This window comes from Trifolium pratense, linkage group LG2 (genome assembly GCF_020283565.1).
Source record: "Trifolium pratense cultivar HEN17-A07 linkage group LG2, ARS_RC_1.1, whole genome shotgun sequence".
NCBI lineage: Eukaryota > Viridiplantae > Streptophyta > Magnoliopsida > Fabales > Fabaceae > Trifolium > Trifolium pratense.
Genome location: NC_060060.1, coordinates 8,686,086 through 8,707,770, shown reverse-complemented (window position 1 = coordinate 8,707,770; position 21,685 = coordinate 8,686,086). Strand labels below are relative to the sequence as shown.

The 21,685-nt window shown below is 35.6% G+C and overlaps 2 protein-coding genes and 1 long non-coding RNA gene across 4 annotated transcripts; 2 read left to right on the top strand and 1 right to left on the bottom strand.

The window, feature by feature from the left end:
• Positions 1-12,181: 12,181 nt before the first annotated feature.
• Positions 12,182-14,198, bottom strand: LOC123905761. Of its 2 annotated transcripts, none has more exons than XR_006808496.1 (3): positions 13,783-14,197; positions 13,171-13,326; positions 12,182-12,459 (listed from the first exon to the last, which is right to left on the bottom strand). It is a non-coding gene; the product is annotated as an uncharacterized LOC123905761 (long non-coding RNA). The 2 variants fall into 2 exon arrangements; XR_006808497.1 differs by lacking the exon at positions 12,182-12,459 and adding an exon at positions 12,471-12,613 and having other exon boundaries at positions 13,783-14,198.
• Positions 14,199-15,685: 1,487 nt separating this feature from the next.
• On the top strand, positions 15,686-16,072 carry LOC123904119 (uncharacterized mitochondrial protein AtMg00810-like). The gene has a single exon (XM_045953810.1). The coding sequence runs from the start codon at positions 15,686-15,688 to the stop codon at positions 16,070-16,072; it is 387 nt and encodes a 128-aa protein (XP_045809766.1).
• A 1,814-nt stretch (positions 16,073-17,886) lies between these two features.
• LOC123905759 (protein ETHYLENE INSENSITIVE 3-like) lies at positions 17,887-21,426 on the top strand. The gene is made up of 2 exons (XM_045955482.1): positions 17,887-18,157; positions 18,877-21,426. The coding sequence occupies exon 2, from the start codon at positions 19,012-19,014 to the stop codon at positions 20,941-20,943; it is 1,932 nt and encodes a 643-aa protein (XP_045811438.1). The 5' UTR covers positions 17,887-18,157; positions 18,877-19,011; the 3' UTR covers positions 20,944-21,426.
• The last annotated feature ends 259 nt before the right edge of the window (positions 21,427-21,685 follow it).

The window sequence follows — 21,685 nt, the reverse complement described above, 5'->3', positions numbered from 1 at the left end:
TGTCATATTATGTCACCGTTTAAGCCATAAAAATATGAGAGTCGTTAGTTTTTATATTGTCAGCAGTTATTAAAATTTATGATGATTTTTTTAAACTAGTCCACGGTGGACTACCTATTCAGGTATTGCTCAGGTATGGACATTTCTAAAAGTTAGATACTAGTATATAATTATTCTATTTATAATAATTTTTTGTCAGACTTTACAATTTCTTTCTCGGTACAACTCTTTGTTACTAGCAATCGTTAGTTGGTTCGGTGGTGATTGACGCTGAACTTGGTAGGGAGGACCGCGGTTTGATCCCCCAAAACTGCAATCGAGAGGGCTGAAACCACTTGATGCCAGAACCGACCCCCGAACCAGATTCAATGGTGGTGAATGCCAAAAAAAAAAAAAACTCTTTATTACTAGACTTCATATACTCATGAATATTGTATTCTGAGCAGGTTCAGTAAGTTTAGTAACTTTACAATTAAGTTACCCAAACACTAATACGATTACTTATATCAATAAATAAACATACTGAAATCTGGCACGCAGTGAACACAATGCTGCACAAGATGCTATATAGCATATGTTGCAGCAAGACAGACGCTGAATAAAATAAAGCAATAAACGACAGAATAATAAATAACACAGATCGTTTGTTAACCCAGTTCAGTGCAACGTCACCTACTCTGGGGATACCAATCCAGGAATGAATCCACTATAATAGCTCTAGTTCAAAGCCCTCAACCAACACCCGGTACTTGACTTATCGCCTAGACACTACCTGTGCAATCCTATCTAAGAACCTCTTAGATAATGGGACCCCGTCCCAAATTCCCTCTAACAACACGTACCATGTTGCTGTCAATAATAATAATCAAGATGGAGACACTCTCCTAGAAACTAGAACACACTCTTGCTTAAAAGCTTATGAGTGAATCACACACACTAACTCCGTGCTTCAAAGCTTAGGAGTAGCTTACAATTAACAACCAAAACACAGTCCTAAACTTGCATCAAATTGACACAAGAAAGGCTGACAAAAGACACAAACTCTAAACCTTAAAAACTCACACTTTGTAAACAACACGGTTTAGAATACATGAGTAGAATAGCTTGAGGCTTCACATATTTATAGTCTTCAATTGTCTTGATGGGCAAGCTAGGTCTTCAGACAAATACACTTGTAGGAATTGCGGCCAACCCTAAATTATTTCCAGAAATATAATTCATGTGTTACCAAACAAAAAAAACGCAAAAAATATAATATAATTATATTTTTGTTTTAAAAAACATTCCTTCAGCCGACTTCAATAAAACTTGCTGAGCAAGGCTCGTTTTGCCCAGACGCACGTGCCTGAATATATAATTGAAGCAAATATTGACTCAGATTTGAAATAAAAATTCTGCACGAAAAACAGAGCATCAAGATGTTGTACTATAATGCTACAACACCTCAGTCCAGCATCTGGCTGGTTGGCTTTTGCAAAATGTAGCCAATCAAAACACCAACAATCTTCCCCTTTGGCAAATTTTGGCTAAAACAACTTTGGACCAGTGCATAGAGAAATACAGTCTAGACTTTCCTTCGAGTCAACATAAGCACACAACTAGGAAAGTTAGTAGAACGATGCTAAGCTATTTAAACTTTCCTTCGAGTCAACATACGCACACAACTAGGAAAGAGAGTAAAGAAGTTCATCAGATGAATAGATAGCTAGCACGTAAGCATCAGAGACATGCAACAGCGGAATATAACACATCTAGCCTCAAAGTACAGATAGAGAGAAATAAACTCTCACATAGTGGATTCAAGATCGGAGAAATAAACTCCTTAATAATTAAGCAACGCCACAGAGAATAGGAAAAATAAATTCCTATGTAAACATGCATATCATAAGTAGTAGAAAAGTAAATTCTACCTACTCCCCCTCAATATATGCATAAACTTCACTCCCCCTCAAAACTTGCATATCACATAGAACAGACATGCTATACTAGATGCTATAGCATTATGCATCACATCATGCACAACATATTACTCCCCATTTTTAGCCATAAATTCTGACAAATAAAGTCAGTATCACATAGTAGGAGCAAAATACATATTTTCACAGAGTTATCAGATCATAGAGAACATAGAGTGCAGAGAGAATCAGAGCAATGAACTCATAAAGTGCATATACAAACCATCAGGGCATAGAAAACCTGGAGTATCGGACCCAAAGACATGGATTATGCATGTTACAATCCAGAGAGCATCAGGGCGTAGCCCAACAAATTAAAATCCAAAAGGACATGCAAATAAAGCATAAGCAGGTCACATAGAAGGACTTGCGTTAGAGTCCTCCTCCTCTACCTCAGTATCACCACCTGCAATATCATTAAGAACACCATAATTGACATTGAAAAAACACCTTGAGGTCAACAATCATTTGCTTCCTAGGCAAAACATCAGTTGACTGATTGACAGATGATGCAGCACAGTCTGCAGCATGTGTACCCTCAACCAGTCTAAAATCAAAAGACAAATCACAACCTCCCTTTCTAGGCACATCAGCCTCAGTACAAATGCCAGGATGTTGAGCTAGAATAATATCACACATCAGTGTAGGAAAGGCTATATGCATCTTCACAGCAAATGAATTACCATGCAGAACAGTTTAATCAAGAATATGGAAACCAAGGTCAAAATGTGATCTGGTCCCTACAACATATATAAACCGAGTAAAACCTGTAGCCAGAGTATTGGAATGAGTAGTTGGAGCCCAGTTGCAGTTTTCATCAATTCAACTGCATTAATCAAATCATTAAGCTTTTGACATTGTAAAAAATCTTCACTTAAATTCCTTTCCACAACAACCCTTCTTTTTATCACAAATTTCCACCTGTCAACATTTTCAACACGATGAAAGGAAATGTTGTCAATGGGTACAGGGAATACATCTTGAGGGATCCTCTTTTTCTTCACAGACTTCTTTGAGGATGCTGCAGGCGATGCAGTAGCATGTTGGTCTTCCTCAAACTCTGAATCACTAGAGGAAATAATCTTCCTCCTCAAAAGCTTCTTTTTTGGCTCAGAGGGCCCAGTAATCTTACTCCACTGTCTTTTAAGACCATAGATTTTCTTTTCCTTGGCAGTCTTGACAGGAACATTAGAAACAGCTACACCTTTACCAGTATTGCTCCTTAACCTCCTAGTACTAGAAGCAGGAGTCCTCTCAGTAAGGTTGAGATTGTCCACATAAATAACATTTGAATCTTTCTCAGCAGATTCATCAACTTTCAAAGGAACAGACATAGTTTTACCACTATCATCAACAAAAGGGATCACATAGATATCATGAACAAAAACATTATCAGTAGTAGTTGCTTCAGAACCCTTTTCTTTGTCAGGAACAATAACATCATCTGGAGACTCGGGTATCACGAAGTTATCCAAATTTTCCCGTGCTGCAGATGTTGTAGCATCATGTGCAGCATCTTTCTCCGGAACACTCTTCTTGACATGTTCCAACACAGAGTCATATTTGACCTCAGTTGGAGCGCTAATATCATTACCAACAAATGCTAAACACAGCAGGGGAGAACACCACATAACTTTCTATGACAAATACTTTCTCACCACAAGAAACATCCTTATCATCAACAAACACACAATTCTTACCAAATCTTCAGATGTTTCAACATTACCCATAACAACGTGCATTACTAAATAAGTTGAAGAGAAAATTGCACGCCACACTTGCAATAATTGCTATAACTCTTCAGATAGGCAAATCCCAAGTTTGCCTCGCAATTTTTCAAATTGGACCGCATCTAGAGCCTTAGTAATAATGTCAGCCAGTTGTTCTTTAGTGGCAATATGCTCAAGAGTCATAATACCTTCTTCAACTAGATCTCTGATAAAATGGTGCCTAATATCAATATGCTTCGTCCTACTATGTTGGATAGGATTCTTTGAAATATTGATTGCACTAAGGTTATCACAGTACAATGCCATAGCATCTTGTACCACATTGTACTCCAACAACATTTGTTTCATCCATAATAGCCGGGAGCAGCTACTACCTGCAGCTATGTACTCTGATTCAGCTGTAGATAAAGATACGCAATTTCGTTTCTTGCTGAACCAAGATATAAGATTGTTGCCTAAAAAGAAACAAGCTCCTGAGGTGCCTTTTCTATCATCTGCACAACCTGCCCAATCAGCATCACAATACCCCTCTAGCATAGACTTGTTCTTGTAGACCCACTTGGTACCAATCACATTAGTATTTTCTGGTCTAGGAACTAAGTCTCAAACTTCATTCTTCTTGAACTGATTTAGCTCTTCTTGCATAGCATTTATCCAAAACTCATCAGTGAGGGCTTCCATCACATTTTTGGGTTCAAACTTAGAAACAAAACAAGCATTAGGAACTAAGTCAAGTGTCCTTCTAGTAGTAATTCCATGATTAGGATTACCAATAATCAGATCTGTAGGATGATTCTTTTGAGTATGAATGGATGACCCTTTCTTTGAAGTAGCAAAGATTGGTTCAGGTGTAGTAATCTCTGTATCATTCTTGAATTCCTCAATAGTTTCAGAATCTATACTACCTGGGATAGATGCTGTAGCATCTTCTGTATCATCTTTCACAACTTCACTTGAAATATCATCTATTACTACATTTATAGATTCCATCATGGTTTTGGTTCTGTAGTTATATACTCTGTAGGCTCTGCTATTTGTTGAGTATCCCAAGAATATGCCTTCATCACTTTTAGGATCCATTTTAGTTCTTGGTTCTCTATCAGACAAGATATAACATTTACTTCCAAACACATGAAAGTACTTAACAGTAGGTTTTCTACCTTTCCACAATTCATATAGAGTAGATGTAGTTCCAGATCTCAAGGTGACACGATTATGAATATGACAAGCAGTGTTCATAGCTTCTGCCCAAAAACCATGAGAGAGTTTCTTTGCATGTAACATTACTCTTGCAGACTCTTGTATAATTCTATTCTTTCTTTCTACTACACCATTTTGTTGTGGTGTAATGAGAGATGAAAATTCATGGATGATGCTTTCAGAGGCACAAAAGTCAGAGAATCTAGAGTTTTCAAACTCCTTTCCATGATCACTTCTGATCCTTAACACAACATTATTTTTCTCTCTTTGAAGTAGAATACATAGATCTTTGAATACGTCAAAGGTCTCTGATTTCTTTCCAATAAAATTTATCCAGGTATATCTAGAGAAATCATTTACAACAACATAGGCATACCTTTTTCCTCCTAAGCTTTCAGTTTGCATAGGTTCCATCAAATCCATGTGTAGAAGCTCAAGAACTCTGGTAGTGGTAAGATGCTGCAGCTTTGGATGTGGCTTCTTGGTTTGTTTTCCAATTTGACATTCACCACAAATGCTTCCTTCTTCGATCTTGAGATTTGGCAAGCCCTTAATGGCTTCTTCAGGTATAGCTTTCTTCATGCTTCTTAGGTTGAGATGACCAAGTTTTTGGTGCCACAATTTTATTTCATCTTCTTTCGTGATTAAGCATGTCGACACATTTGCCTCTTCTTGGGGAACCCATAAGTAGCAGTTGTCTTTTGATCTGACGCCCCTCATCAAAATTTCACCCTCATCATTTGTAACCAAACATTCAGACTTGGTGAAGTTTACCTTCATCCCTTGGTCGCATAATTGATTGATGCTTATTAAATTTGCAGTCAATCCTTTTACTAACAACACATTGCTTAGTTTAGGCAAGCTATTGCTGTTGAGCTCCCCTATACCAACAATTTCTCCTTTAGTATCATTACCACAAGTTACAAAACTAGTTGAGTAAGACTTTAAATCAACAAGAAATTTTCCAATTCCGGTCATGTGTCTTGAACAACCACTATCGAAATACCAGTCTTCCCTTGATGAAGCTCAAAGTGATGTGTGAGCAACCAGAGCAGTAATCTTCTTCTCAAGTTGAGTACCATCACTGGTCTTCACATTCTTACCTTTAGGTTTCCATTCTTGTTGAGTGGAGGCAGTTGTGGAAACTGGTTTAGGCTGATGATGCCTGTTAGGGTATCCAAACAATTTGTAACAAAAAGGTCTTATATGCCCTTTTCTACCACAATAGTGACATATCCAAGAGTGATGTTTTCTTTTGTTCTTTGACAAGGGATGCTGCTTATGATGCTGTAGCATCTGTTGAGGCATCTTTCGCTTATGAGTTTCTTTTGGATGCATGTACGTGAGATCTGAGCTGTAACCTTTGTGTTTGTTGACATTCTCATAACTAAGCCCAATATGTTTAGGCTTTAGAACATTTTTCTCTAAGATTTCTTCTAGTTGACCATCAGCTTTATGAAGTTTATCAAGATGATCATCATCTTTATACAGCATGTCAGAGAATTTTCTCAAACGCCAAATGTCAGCATTTAATTTTTCAATGACTTCCTTAGCTTCATCAAGATCAGAAGATAGATAATTTACCTTCTTCTGGAGCTCGTCCATATTTGATATATTTTCAAATTTTTCTGCCTTCAATTGATTGATGGTTACCTTTTGTTTCTCAATGACTCTGCATATTTCTCCACTCTTGAGGCAGAGTTCTCTGTAAGAATCAGCAAGTTCTTCGTAGGTTACCTCTCCATCACAAGATTCTGTATCAGATGTAATAGTACCTGTTAAGACTAAGATATGTTTGGCAGTCACAGATGCTGTATCATCTTTTGAGTCATCATCATCAGACCAACTGACAGTTAGTCCTTTCTTCGTTCTTTTCTGATATGTTGGACATTCAGGTCTGATGTGACCATATCCCTCGCATTCATGACATTGAATATTCTTGTTTAAGCTTGACTTTTCATCACTCTTAGGTTTTCCTTGATTCACAATGCTGCGCATAGTGCCTGGAGCATCATTCTTAGAATTTGGTCTGGGTCTTTTGTCCATTTGTTTTAGAACTTTGTTGAACTGTTTTCCCAGCAACTCCATAGCTTCAGAGATACTTTCATTAGATTCTTTATCCTCCTCCAGATCTTCTTCATCATTTTTGGATGAAAAAGCAATGCTTTTGTTTTTCTTTTCAATTCTTTCATTTGCAGCACTTTCATAAGTTTGGAGTGATCCAACCAGTTCATCCAGCTTCATCTGAGATATGTCTTTGGCTTCTTCCATAGCTGTGACTTTCATATCAAACTTCTTTCGAAGAGATCTGAGCATTTTCCTTACTAACTTTTCTTCGGGAATTTTCTCCCCCAAAGAATCAAATTGATTATCATAATCTAGAATAGTCATATGAAAATCTTGAATCGTTTCCTCATCCTTCATTCGTAAATTTTCAAACTGAGTAGTAAGAATCTGTAACTTAGACATTTTTACCTTAGGGGTACCTTCATGAACAGTTTCAAGAATCTTCCAAGCTTCCTTTGCTGAGACGCATTTTTTGATCAGTTTGAAGATGTGTTTGTCTACCCCATTGTATAATGCATATAATGCTTTTGAGTTTCCCAAAGCAAGCTCATCTTCTTCTTTAGACCAGTCCTCCTTAGCTTTTAGTTCAAGTGTTGGCTTTCCATCTTTGTCCATGACCACAGGGGGGTCCCATCCTTTCAGAACAGCTTTCCAAGTTTTGCTATCCATAGATTTTAGGAAAGCACTCATGCGTGATTTCCAATAATCATAGTTGGAGACACCAACGAGAAGCGGTGGTCTGCTTACAAGCCCTCCTTCTTTGTCCATGTTGCCAGACATTCTCCCTGGAGCTCACCCTATAACCAGAAAGGGTGCCTGCTCTGATACCAATTGAAATCTGGCACGCAGTGAACACAATGCTGCACAAGATTCTATAGCATATGTTGCAGCAAGACAGGCGCTGAATAAAATAAAACAATAAACGACAGAATAATAAATAACACAGATCTTTTGTTAACCTAGTTCAGTGCAACGTCACCTACTCTGGGGGATACCAATCCAGGAATGAATCCACTATAATAGCTCTAGTTCAAAGCCCTCGACCAACACCAGGTACTTGACTTATCGCCTAGACACTACCTGTGCAATCCTATCTAAGAACCTCTTAGATAATGGGACCCCGTCCCAAATTCCCTCTAACAACACGTACCATGTTGCTGTCAATAATAATAATCAAGATGGAGACACTCTCCTAGAAACTAGACCACACTCTTGCTTAAAAGCTTATGAGTGAATCACACACACTAACTCTGTGCTTCAAAGCTTAGGAGTAGCTTACAATTAACAACCAAAACACAGTCCTAAACTAGCATCAAATTGACACAAGAAAGGCTGACAAAAGACACAAACTCTAAACCTTAAAAACTCACACTTTGTAAACAACACGGTTTAGAATACATGAGTAGAATAGCTTGAGGCTTCACATATTTATAGTCTTCAATTGTCTTGATGGGCAAGCTAGGTCTTCAGACAAATACAGCTGTAGGAATTGCGGCCAACCCTAAATTATTTCCAGAAATATAATTCATGTGTTACCAAACAAAAAAAACGCAAAAAATATAATATAATTATATTTTTGTTTTAAATAACATTCCTTCAGCCGACTTCAATAAAACTTGCTGAACAAGGCTCGTTTTGCCCAGATGCACGTGCCTGAATATATAATTGAAGCAAATCTTGACTCAGATTTGAAATAAAAATTCTGCACGAAAAACAGAGCATCAGGATGCTGTACTATAATGCTACAGCACCTCAGTCCAGCATCTGGCTGGTTGGCTTTTGCAAAATGTAGCCAATCAAAACACCAACACATACATAAGCTTAAAATAAGTCAATTCAAATAGGTTGGAGTGTGAGCAACTTCAGTAAGTTTAATAGATCAATCCTTATAGAAATATGACGTTAATTATTATAAAAATAAGTCAATCCTTATAAAAAGTTTAGTACGAAAAAATATTATAGAAAACAAATAAAGAATAAAAATATTATAGAAAGTTTAGGCATAATAAAATGAAGTTTAATAAAAAAAAATTACTACCAATATTTTTTAAAGTAATTGCCACCAAATTATCTCATTTGTCTTCATCAATTAATAATATATCAGATTTTATACCCTTAAATTCAATTTTACTGGAATAATAATTTTCATTAGTTGAATAAATCTACACATAAAAATGAGTCATCCAATCTAATAACATTTTAACATCAAAGAAGTTGAACAAATCTATACATAAAAGTTAAGTCGGTATTTGAATCCTAAATGTAAGTATATAGCATAGACTCTTGTAATAAAATAGATAAAAAGGATTAGTTAGTCCTAATCCTATTAGATTAGCTTAAGCCTTATCTTAGAAGTGTTAGCCAACTGTCAAGTGGATAACATTTAGCTAATTCAGGCCTATATAAAGGGCTTTCTCTATATTGTATCAGTTACACAAAAATATGAAATAAAAAACACCAAAAAGTCAGTTACATTTTGTTATGATTTTCTATCTTCTTCTTTACTTTCACATGGTATCAGTTTAGATCTGGTCCATTCATGTCGTCTCCTACATCGCCAACACCTTCCACAACTTCGCCGGAAAATCAATTTGATGCCGGCGTTCTTCGCCCTCCGCCGCTGCAATCCTTTTCGCGAACCTGAAATCGTTCGCAAAACAGATCTCAGTTTCACACTTCGCGTCACAGAAAAACTCGGAGAGAAAAATTTTCACCTATGGCGTCATCAAGTTGAGCCCTACATCAACGCTCACGATCTTGATGACTTTCTCGTCGCTCCTTAAATTCCTCCAAGGTTTCTCACGGAAACCGATCGTATTACGGCGACGTTGAATTCTCCATATCGTCAATGGCGTCAAAGGGATCAGATGCTTCTATCGTGGTTGCAATCCACGCTCTCTACAGAAATCCTCACGCGTTTTCTTGATTCTCATCATACATATGAGCTTTGGGGTAAGATCCTCTCTTATTTTCACAAACAATTATGTGCAAAAGCGCGACAATTACGTGTTGAATTGCGCTCTACTACCTTGGAAAATCGTACTGTTAAAGAGTATCTTCTTCGAATTCAACTCTTAATTGATAATCTGGTTTTAATTGGTGATCCCCTCCCTTTAAATCAACATCTTGATGTAATCTTGGAGGGTTTACCTCCAGATTTCAATTCAGTAATCTCTGTCATAGAAAACAGATTCGACACAATTGAAATGAATGAAGTCGAAGCTCTTCTTCTTGCTCATGAAGCTCGTTTGGACAAAGGCAAAAAGAAAACTCTTGAAGATGCTGCATCTATCAATATAGCCCAAAATCCCACCTCTGAGGCACCTGTTCAAGATCCATCTATGGTTCAACCCTCTGTCAATAATTCTACTGGTCCGGATCCTCATTACAAACCTAATTTTGGAGGTTCTCGTGGTAGAGGAGGAAGAAATAACAGGGGTCGGGGGTGGAAGAAATGGTGGAGCTAGGCCTAACAACAATAACCCTAATTCCCAATGCCAAATTTGCTCAAAACCCAATCATACTGCACTTGATTGTTGGCATAGACATGATAAGAATTTTCAGCCCCCAAACCCACCACAATCTCAAGGTTATCTACAAGCTCCACCACCTGGTTACTTTCAAGAAGCTTATGGCCCTTATTCAGGCCAAAATTTTCCACCAGGTTTTGATAAAAACTATGGTTTTGGCTTTCCTAATTTCAACATGTGGCCGGTTTCTGCTCCACAATTCAGACCCACATTACCTTTTGGAGCACCTTCTGCAATGATGGCCAACTCTTCCGCCTTCAATCCTGCAAATACATGGTATCCTGATTCTGGGGCCTCATTTCATGTGACTGCTGAACCGACAAACATTCAACAACCCTCCCCATTTGCCTCTGCAGATCAGATTTATATGAGTAATAGTCAATCTTTGCCTATTCTATCTATTGGTTCTAGTACTTTTACTACTCCTAATCACACTCATATGCTATTAACCCTGCATAATCTATTACATGTCCCATCCATCATAAAAAATCTCATTAGTGTCAGTCAATTTGCAAAGGACAATAAAGTTTTCTTTGAATTTCATCCTAATCAATGTCTTGTAAAATCATAGGACATTAAAGAAGTCTTGCTAAAAGGAGATGTTGGTACTGATAGCTTGTACTGATTCTCCAATATCTCCATTGGCCCTGATAATTCTACTTCTCTACATTCTGCTCACAAGCCCACAGTGTGTAGTGTTTTTCCTAGTTCTACTGTTTCTAGTAATAGCTTATCTTTAAATTCCCAATACATGTGGCATTTGAGACTTGGTCACCCAAATGGTCAAACTTTCAAATTAGCACTTAAAATGTGTAATATCTCTTTTCCTAATAATGAACATGATGTTTCTTTGTTGTGTACTGCTTGTTGCATGGGCAAAGCCCGCAAATTACATTCCTCCTCTTCCCAAACTGTTTATAATAATCCTTTAGAACTTGTCTTTAGTGATTTATGGGGCCCTGCACCCTCCACTTCCTCTCTTGGTTTTAACTACTATATTAGTTTCGTTGATGCTTATTCCAAATTTACTTGGATTTATTTGCTCAAATCAAAATCTGAAGCTTTTACTATTTTCAAGCAATTTAAGGCCATGGCTGAACTCCAATTAGGTCACCCCCTAAAATCTTTTCAATCTGACTGGGGAGGGGAGGGGGGGGGGGGGGGGGGTGAATTCAGGCCTTTTACCAAGTATCTAGCAGATTTAGGCATTATTCATCGATTGATACGCCCTCACACACACACACACCACCAAAATGGAGTTGTGGAGAGAAAACATAGACATATTGTTGATCTTGGTCTCACTCTATTAAGTTAAGCCAGTCTACCTATCACATATTGGGATCATGCCTTTTTAACTGTTGTTCATCCACTAGTAGAAAAAAGCTTTTTTACATCTGGCAAAAATCACTTTTTACATCTGAAAAATGTCAGATGTAGGCGCACGAGACTTAGTAAGTATATACGTTTTACATCTGGCGTAGTCAGATGTAAAAAAACACTTTTTACCTCTGACCAAGGCGAAAATCAAATATTATTTTTTTAAAATTAAATTGGACCTTTTACATCTGACAAAGTCCACCAGATGTGAAATCTTAACTTTATTTTTTTTTTCTTTTCAAAAACCTGCTTTTTTTTATATATATATTTTAAATCCTATTTTGTAATTAAAAAAAAACTAAAATAGCATTACAATTCAACATTCAACCAAAATACAATTACATAATATAATCAAATGTCATTAAAATTCAACATCATCCAAAATACCAAATGTCATACAATATTTCAAACCAAGGCAAACTAAGGCAAACCAATTAAAATAATAACTTATATTAGAAATTTTCATTCCTACTTTTGACTAAAGTCTCTTCTATTCTACTAATTATGGTTTACACTATTAGCTTACTTGGAAGATAAAGTGTCCAAGTCAACATTGAACCAGTTGTCTCATGAGTTATCCATTAATTGCAAACTTGAAACCTAGCATGTAGCATCACCAAGTAAGAATATACACATGAAGAACATACCAAAAGAAACTTCAAGTACCATATACATTATTCTCTAGTTCATTATGCTAAATTATGCATTTATAATTCATATAGAGTGGCATCTACTACATTCCTGCCAAATCCCACTACAGCAAGGCCAGAACACAATAATTAGGGCCATCTAAACATAACATGACAACAGTGGCATGAATTGTCTAAAACAAAACTATATATAGCATACCTGAAGCATTCTAGTATCATTCTTACATACTTAATGGGCAAAATTTACACATTCAGAATACACACATATCATAGAAATATGTTCAAAATATTTGCACTTAAATAAATTATGTAAAACTAACCTATTATATAAGTAATCACATTATACCTTTGTACACATTTTTATATGTAAGACAAGGAATCAAGAGCTCCTTTAATGCTAACCATTGTAAAATTTCATTTCTTTCACCAATAAAAATAATGATATTGGCAAACAAATAAAGCCATCATAATTTCAATGTTATCATAAAATCCAATTCGATTAAGAGAATAAGAGAAACCTCTCATAACATATAAATTCATTCATAGGCGTTCATGTATGTACTCTTCTCACTTTCTTAGTTCTTACATGCGCAAAGACACATGAAATAAAAACATTGCAGGCTATGACTGTTTTCCTTTTAACTTAAAACTCTAAACTCACCAGCTTTACATAGAAACTATTATGGTCCCCTGGTCATATCAGAAACATTTGTTAGTTACTCTAGTTTGTGACCATATGACAATAGTGCATTACTTTCTGCCCGGCCATAGCAACCATTGATCTCTCTCAACCAATCAGACCAAGTTATATAATCTCCTGTTATAGACAAAAATTATGAGTCTTTTTAGAAACTACACAATAACAAACACAATCGAGAATCAACGGTTACCATAATCCCAATAATTACAATCTGAGTATATTCAATTTGAAAAAGAGGCATGCTAATGCCACCTACAACACATGCTACTTACAATTTGAAAAATTCTAGCATATTCAAGTATATTCTTTACATTAAAGACTTGAAATTAAACCATTGTTGCATAGCATATGAGACAATGTCTGCCACCCCATGAAGATAAAAACACCAATGGATTGGGACAAGGAAATCACTTTCCTTGTTCTTGGTACACTAGTAAACACTCAAGTAAAGACATAAATAACATTTAGTTATTAGTACTTATATTGTTGTTACTATAACAACTGATGCATTATTTTATATTGGTAAGGAGAAATATTATACATAGGAATAAACTGAAAACTTTAATGACTGACCTTGCTCATAGCTAAGCCAACAAACTTTGATGGTCTGAATTGACACACTCTAAGTAGGGATCCCTGAGAAATGAAAGAGAAGGTACGCGTTATCTTCAAGAACTCAGCATATACAAAATTCAACGGGTTCGAGTGAGAGGGAGCTTCAAAAATATAATAACTTTTATATAATAACTTTAGAAACTGAATTGAAACTACTATAGCCTAACAGAGTAGAATATTTGTTCTTTTCACAAGCGATGGTTAGATAATTTTTCCACCAAATTACTTTAGAACCAACAATTGATCTCAACTCTGCACCGAGTAAATTTTCAAGTTGCTAGATTAAACCTCATTCAAATCCACAAAACACCATCATAAAATTTCCAATCAATTGAGATAACAAAAATTCAAATAACACCACTTAGGACATTTAACAAACACCTTGAAGGCAACACATTAAGTGCAAATAAGTCAAATAACAACACAAAGATGGGGGGGGGGGGGGGGGGGGGTGAATTCAGGCCTTTTACCAAGTATCTAGCAGATTTAGGCATTATTCATCGATTGATACGCCCTCACACACACACACACCACCAAAATGGAGTTGTGGAGAGAAAACATAGACATATTGTTGATCTTGGTCTCACTCTATTAAGTTAAGCCAGTCTACCTATCACATATTGGGATCATGCCTTTTTAACTGTTGTTCATCTTATTAATAGGTTACCTTCTGCCTCTTTGAATTTTAAAATTTCGTATACTGTATTGTTTCATAAAAATCCTAATTATCATTCTTTAAAACCCTTTAGTTGCGCATGTTTTCCTTTGTTAAGGCCCTATAACTCTTATAAATTTGACTTTCGATCTCATGAGTGTATTTTTATGGGTTATTCCAACACCCATAAAGGGTATAAATGCCTTTCTCCTACTGGTCGTGTCTTTATCTCTAAGGATGTCCTTTTTAATGAATCAAGGTTCCCCTATATCACTCTATTTCCTACTTTAAATAACCCTTGTTCCATCATTGAACTCATACAGGATGTCCCCATATCTTGACTACCTATAGGAAATCAAAACCTCATCAGTACACCAATCATAAATGATAATCATCAGCCACATGATATTCTTACTACTAACACATCAAACTCTACTGATATACCATCCTCTCTGCCTAACTCTACTTCTTCATCAAACAATATTGTATCCCCCACCACTGACCCACCCAATACCACCAACAAAACTAAAAAAAATGGCCAATCATCTTTGACAAAACCTACCAACAATCATGTTATGCAGACAAGAGCCAAATCTGGCATCACCTTACCAAAACAAAATCACACCCTTTTATTAACTACTACTGAACCTAAGACAGTCAAACAAACCTTGAAAGATCCTAACTGGTATAATGCAATGAAAAAAGAGTTTGAAGTTTTGCAAAAGAACCAGACCTGGACACTTGTTCCACTGCCTCCTATCAGAAAAGCAATAGGATCCAAGTGGGTTTTTAGAACAAAGGAAAATCCAGATGGCTCTATTAATAAACTTAAAGCTAGACTTATAGCTAAAGGGTTCCATTAATTACAGGGTTTTGACTTCAATGAGACATTTTCTCCTGTCATTAAACCTGTCACCATAAGGCTTATATTGTCTCTAGCCATCTCTTACAAATGGTCTCTAAAACAATTGGATATTAATAATGCTTTTCTTAATGGGTCTTTGGATGAAAGAAGTATACATGACTCAACCTCAAGGTTTTGAGAGTACTGACTCCAGCCTGGTTTGCAAGTTTAATAAGGCACTTTATGGCTTTAAACAAGCCCCAAGACAATGATTTGATAAACTTACCACTACTCTTTTGCAGTTAGAATTTAAGGCCAGCAAATGAGACCCTTCTCTGTTTATTTACTCCAAAAATAGTCAAATGGTGTATCTTTTAGTATATGTTGATGATATTATCATCACAGGAAGTTCTACATCTCTGGTTCAGCATCTGGCCAATCAACTTAACTCTATTTTTAGTTTAAAACAACTTGGAGATCTTGACTACTTTTTAGGAATTGAGGTTAAGCATCTTGCAGATGGCTCTCTCTTACTCACTCAATCCAAGTATATCAATGATCTACTGACAAAAACTAATATGTCTGATTACAATCCTATCACAACTCCTATGATGTCCAGCTGTAAACTATCCAAAGTTGGTTCTGATAATGTTGTTGATGCTACATTATATAGGTTAGTTGTTGGCTCTCTACAATATGCCACCATAACTAGACCAAAAATTTATTTTGCTGTGAACAAAGTTTGCTAATTCATGTCTGCTCCTCTAGAAGCACATTGGGTTGTAGTCAAGAGAATACTCAGATACCTCAAAGGCACCTCTCACCTGCGACTCAAGCTAATTCCTACTAAAATTCATCATCCCCTCTCACTTAAAGCCTACTGTGATGCTGACTGGGTATCTGACCCAGATGATAGAAGGTCAACTTCTGGAGCTGCTTTATTTTTTGGACCTAATCTGGTGTCTTGGTGGTCAAGAAAACAACAAGTTGTGGCTAGATCCAGCACTGAAGCTGAATACAGAAGCATTGCACAGGCCACTGCTTATGTCTTATGGGTTCAGACACTCCTAAAAGAGCTAACAGTGCCTTTCACCACCCCCACTATCTACTGTGATAATCAATCTGCGGTCCTACTAGCTCACAATCCTGTTCTGCATTCAAGAACCAAGCATATGGAAATAGATGTTTTCTTTTTCGGGGAAAAAGTGACAGCTAACCAACTATCAGTTGTTCACATACCAAGCACAACTCAAATTGCTGATGTACTTACAAAACATGTTTCAACTGACAAATTTCTCACCATGAGATCCAAACTCATCGTGACAGACTCCCAATGAGTTTAAGGGGTGTGTGTAAGTATATAGCATAGACTCTTGTAATAAAATAGATAAAAAGGATTAGTTAGTCCTAATCCTATTAGATTAGTTTAAGCCTTATCTTAGAAGTGTTAGCCAATTGTCAAGTGGATAACACTTAGCTAATTCAGTTACACAAAAATATGAATTAAAAAACATCAAAAAGTCAGTTATATTATATTATGTTATGATTTTCTATCTTCTTCTTTACTTTCACACTAAACACTTAAATTTTTTCACCTTGAAAATGGTGAAATTTCATATATTAGATTACTTGACCCAAAATAATAATATAATTTATTTAAAAATAATAATAATAATATAATTTATTTGGCATAAATGCAGTTTTACCCCTATTTTGAATAAATCGGAATTTTACCCCCTATTTTAAAATTCAGAATTTTACCCCCCCTCTATTTTATAATTTTATGGATTTCTTTTTAACAAAATAAAGATTGGCTTTAATATGAAGATGTAAGACGATAAAAAAAAGAATGGATTTTTTTATTTATTTAAAAAATGGATGATTTGTTATTAATTTATTATTTATAATTGTTTTATTGGTTGTTTTTAAGAATGATGTGTTAGGTTAGGTGCGCTTTCACTTAAAATTTTCTCGTAATTTTTTATTTACTATTAAAATTTTAATTAAACCTTTAATTTTATTAAGTAATATAAATTTAATCTATTATCTACAATTTTTTATCAAATGATGTCTATATTCAATAAAATTTTAGAAGATAAGATTGTCTAGAAAAATATCTTTACATAACTATTTATTTTTACATTCTTATCAATTATAAAATGTTACACTCTTTTAAAAGAAAGAAAAAATAAATAAATAATAGCAAAATAATAAAATTTGAAAATTCTCCGCACTTTTTTTTAGAAAATATAAAAAAAGGAAAAAAATAATTAATAGTAAATTAATAAAATTTGAAAATTCGATGCGCTTTTTTTTAGAAAATATTTACTAGAGTTGTGACCGTTGATTTATTTATTAAATTACCAATTTTTTATTGAACAAAATAAATAATTATAACTTTTCCTTCAAAAAAATAAAAAATTATAACTTATACTATAAATAAGTAACTAAATTTAGACAAATTAAATATTTATCATAAAAGGATAATTTCTAATACTAATATTTTATTGATAATAAAAAGGTGTATAAATATATTGTAGAATTCCACCAAAAATGATAAAATATCTGCAACTTGCTTTTTCTCTCCTCAAAATTGGGTTTACCCCACCAATAACCCACCACCTTCACATTCACCTAGGACTTCCCCCACTTTCTTAATGCAATAAAATCGGGATAATGTTCAAACTCTAAAGTCCCTTCTCTCTCTCTCTCTCTCTCTCTCTCTCTCTCTCTCTCTCTTCGTTTCCATTTTCTTCTATGTTCCTTCTTCTTCTTCATTTGACTTGTGCTGCTGTTCTTACAATATAGAACAAGACTCAGTTCTCAATCATTTGGTAAGATTCTATCTTTTTCATTTTTTTGCTTACCCTTTTGACTGTTTATCTTCGTGAGTTTGTTTGGTTGTTGTTTATGTTAAGTGTTTTTTTTTCTTTTTCATTTTCATTACTATATTGATCTGTTGAAGTTTCAGTTTTTATTTGTTTATGTTGTTTTGTTTTTGTTTATACCTTGTTCTGGTTATTTGGTTGGTAATTATTCTCATCAGTTTAGTTTATTTTTATGTTTCTTTGTTTTTTGTTTTTTTCCTTAAAAAGATGAATAATTTTATGATCACTGAGGTTATGTTCTGCTTGCTTGTACTTTGATATTTTTATTCGTGAGTGAGTTTGGTCTATGATATCAGGATTACCCTGATCTCTTATATATATATATATATATATATATATATATATATATATATATATATATATATATATATATATATATATATATATATATATATATATATATATATATATATATATATTATGGTGAATTTGAGATCTTTCTAGTTTTGTATTAATGTTCTTAGCTTTGTTGGATGTGAAGGAAAAAATTTCTAATTTCTAAAATTTGAGTTTTTGCTGAAGAGTATGTCCTCAAGATACTATTAGTGTATGTTTTCTGATCTAAAAATTCTTTATTGTTTGGAAAGAATTTGATTTTTGTACTTGTAAATTTCTCTCTCTTTTTTTTTTGATAAATAATTTTTCTGTTTTATTGCTGTGTGCAGGTTTATAAATGTCATCAGAATTACAGAATTTGTTGATTTGACGTTGTGAATAGTGAAGTTTGTAGGTTGAATACATAGTTTTTTTTTCTCTCTTGATATTTAAGCTATCTTTGGGGCTTATTTTTCCCCCGGAAAATGATGATGATGTTTGATGAGATTGCTCTATCTGGTGATCTGGATGTGTTTTCGGCTCCCATAGTTGAGGAGAATATTACCGCCCGGCAAACTGAACCTGAGGCGATTGTTGATGAAGATTTCAGTGATGAAGAAATTGATGTTGAAGAACTCGAGAGGAGGATGTGGAAGGATAAAATGCGTCTCAAGCGATTAAAGGAGCAAGTCAAGCCCAAAGACGGACTTGATGCTGCCAAGCAGAGGCAATCTCAAGAACAGGCAAGGAGGAAAAAGATGTCGAGGGCTCAAGATGGAATCTTGAAGTACATGCTGAAAATGATGGAGGTTTGTAAGGCTCAAGGATTTGTTTACGGGATAATTCCCGAGAAAGGAAAGCCAGTAACTGGGGCATCGGATAATCTCCGTGAATGGTGGAAGGATAAGGTAAGGTTTGATCGCAATGGTCCTGCTGCCATATCCAAGTACCAAGCAGATAATGCGATTCCGGGGAAGAACGATGGAGGCAATCCGATCGGTCCAACCCCTCACACCTTGCAAGAGCTGCAGGACACAACCTTGGGTTCTCTCTTATCAGCACTGATGCAACACTGTGATCCCCCTCAGAGGCGGTTTCCATTGGAGAAGGGTGTTCCTCCTCCATGGTGGCCAACAGGTGATGAAGAGTGGTGGCCCCAAATCGGTTTACCGAAAGATCAAGGTCGTCCGCCTTACAAGAAACCTCATGACTTGAAGAAGGCGTGGAAGGTTGGAGTTCTGACTGCTGTTATCAAGCACATATCTCCTGACATTGCAAAAATTCGCAAGCTTGTGAGGCAGTCCAAATGCCTTCAAGATAAAATGACGGCTAAGGAAAGTGCAACCTGGCTTGCAATTGTCAATCAAGAGGAGGCGATAGCGCGAGAGCTTTATCCTGATTATATCCCCCCATTCACATCAATTGGAGGAAACGGATCTTATGCTACCAATGACGGCAGCGAGTACGATGTTTATGGGGGAGACGATGGGCCAAATTTTGATGTGGAGGAACGGAAACCTGAGACTCTTCTTCATGCATCCAACATCGGGATGATGGAGAGAATGACAGGCGTAAGACTGCCAATTCAGCAGCCTTCTTTTGCAGTGAATGGACAGGCTGTAACAAACATGGATTTCATGCGGAAGAGGAAGATCTCTGGTGAATTTAACATAATGATGGATCAGAAAGTTTTTACTTGCGAATACTCTATGTGTCCTTATAGCGAAGTTCGTATTGGTTTTCAAGACAGAACTTCTCGAGACAATCATCAATTAAATTGTCCATATAGAGGCACTTCATCAGATTATGGTAGTCAAAGTTTTCATGCTGATGAGGTAAAACCATTACTATTCCCTCAGTCCTTTGTTCAACCGAAACCTGCTACTCAGTCGATTAATATGGTTGTTCCACCATCCATTGATCTAACTGGACTCGGAGTTTCAGAAGATGTTGAGAAAAATATTGGTGACCTTATGACAGTGTATGATACAGATGTTCATCAAGATAGCAGGAATAATTTAAGTTCCGGTAATCACATAGCTCCGGTGTTAAATCAGAACATACTGCAACCTATCAGGATTCAGCAGCAGCAACCTCAGAATTTCTTCCGCGGTCAGGGAATGGTGATGGATGGAAACTTGTTTGAAGAAACCAACATGTCAAATAATAACCATCATCACAACATGTTTGCAAGAGATGAAACTCAATTTGACCGGTTCAAAGCTTTGAATTCTCCCTTTGAGAACAATCACAATCACAATCACCATCACAACAACAACAATAATAATTTCCATTTAATGTTTGGGTCCCCTCAGTGTGATTTAACATCCTTTGATTTTAAGGAGGATATGCATGTCCTTGGAGTAAGCATTGATCCTATTCAAAAACAGCAAGATATTTCAATATGGTACCAGTGAATTTGACAACTGGAATCATCTGCATACTTTATCATGAACAAGTCTTTTTATTTTCTTTTTCAAAGGTTTGGCCACCCATATCATTCATGTGAAGTTTCCCTTTAGGCCAAAAAGGTGTTACTGAAATTTTCTTCACATGTAATTCTCTAGGTTAGGAAAACTAGATTTTATTTTTATGCTTCTTATTTTAGGTGTATGATATGGGATTATAATAATAAAAGCTTGTGTTCCAACAATAATAATAAATGGAGACCTCTATGGTTTTGCGATTTGGATTCGGTACGGTCACCGATTGCATGCAGTTGTTCAATCACAGCTTCTTAACTGTCCTACCTTGATCAATGACTGCACGCAGTTATGCAGTCAATGACCGCATAGAATCCGGATCCATGGTTTTGTTTTGCTTAGTTTAGTTTGTTATTCCATATTATGTAAGACTTTTGTTGTAATATAAATAATATTTTATAAGATTTGGTTACACCATCATGTATGGCACTATTGTGGGTAAAACTAAACTAAACTGTTTGATAGATTAAAGAGTTTGTCTTTTTTTGAATCTTTCTCTAATTCTTATCCTATTCCCATGTGAAATGGGACCCTTAGTTTGGCAAATGCTAAGTTGAATGGCTTTTAGATTGCGTGATGAGTTTGTATGCTTGTGTGGTGGGGTCTTACTTTTTTGAAGGACACATGATTTGTTCATATCTTTATTTATTGAGTCAATTTTCATCAAACATGGGTT

Coding starts and splice junctions, on each gene's coding strand:
- LOC123904119 (XM_045953810.1), top strand. CDS start 15,686: ATGGTGTATCTTTTAGTATATGTTGATGATATTATCATCACAGGAAGT.
- LOC123905759 (XM_045955482.1), top strand. CDS start 19,012: ATGATGATGATGTTTGATGAGATTGCTCTATCTGGTGATCTGGATGTG.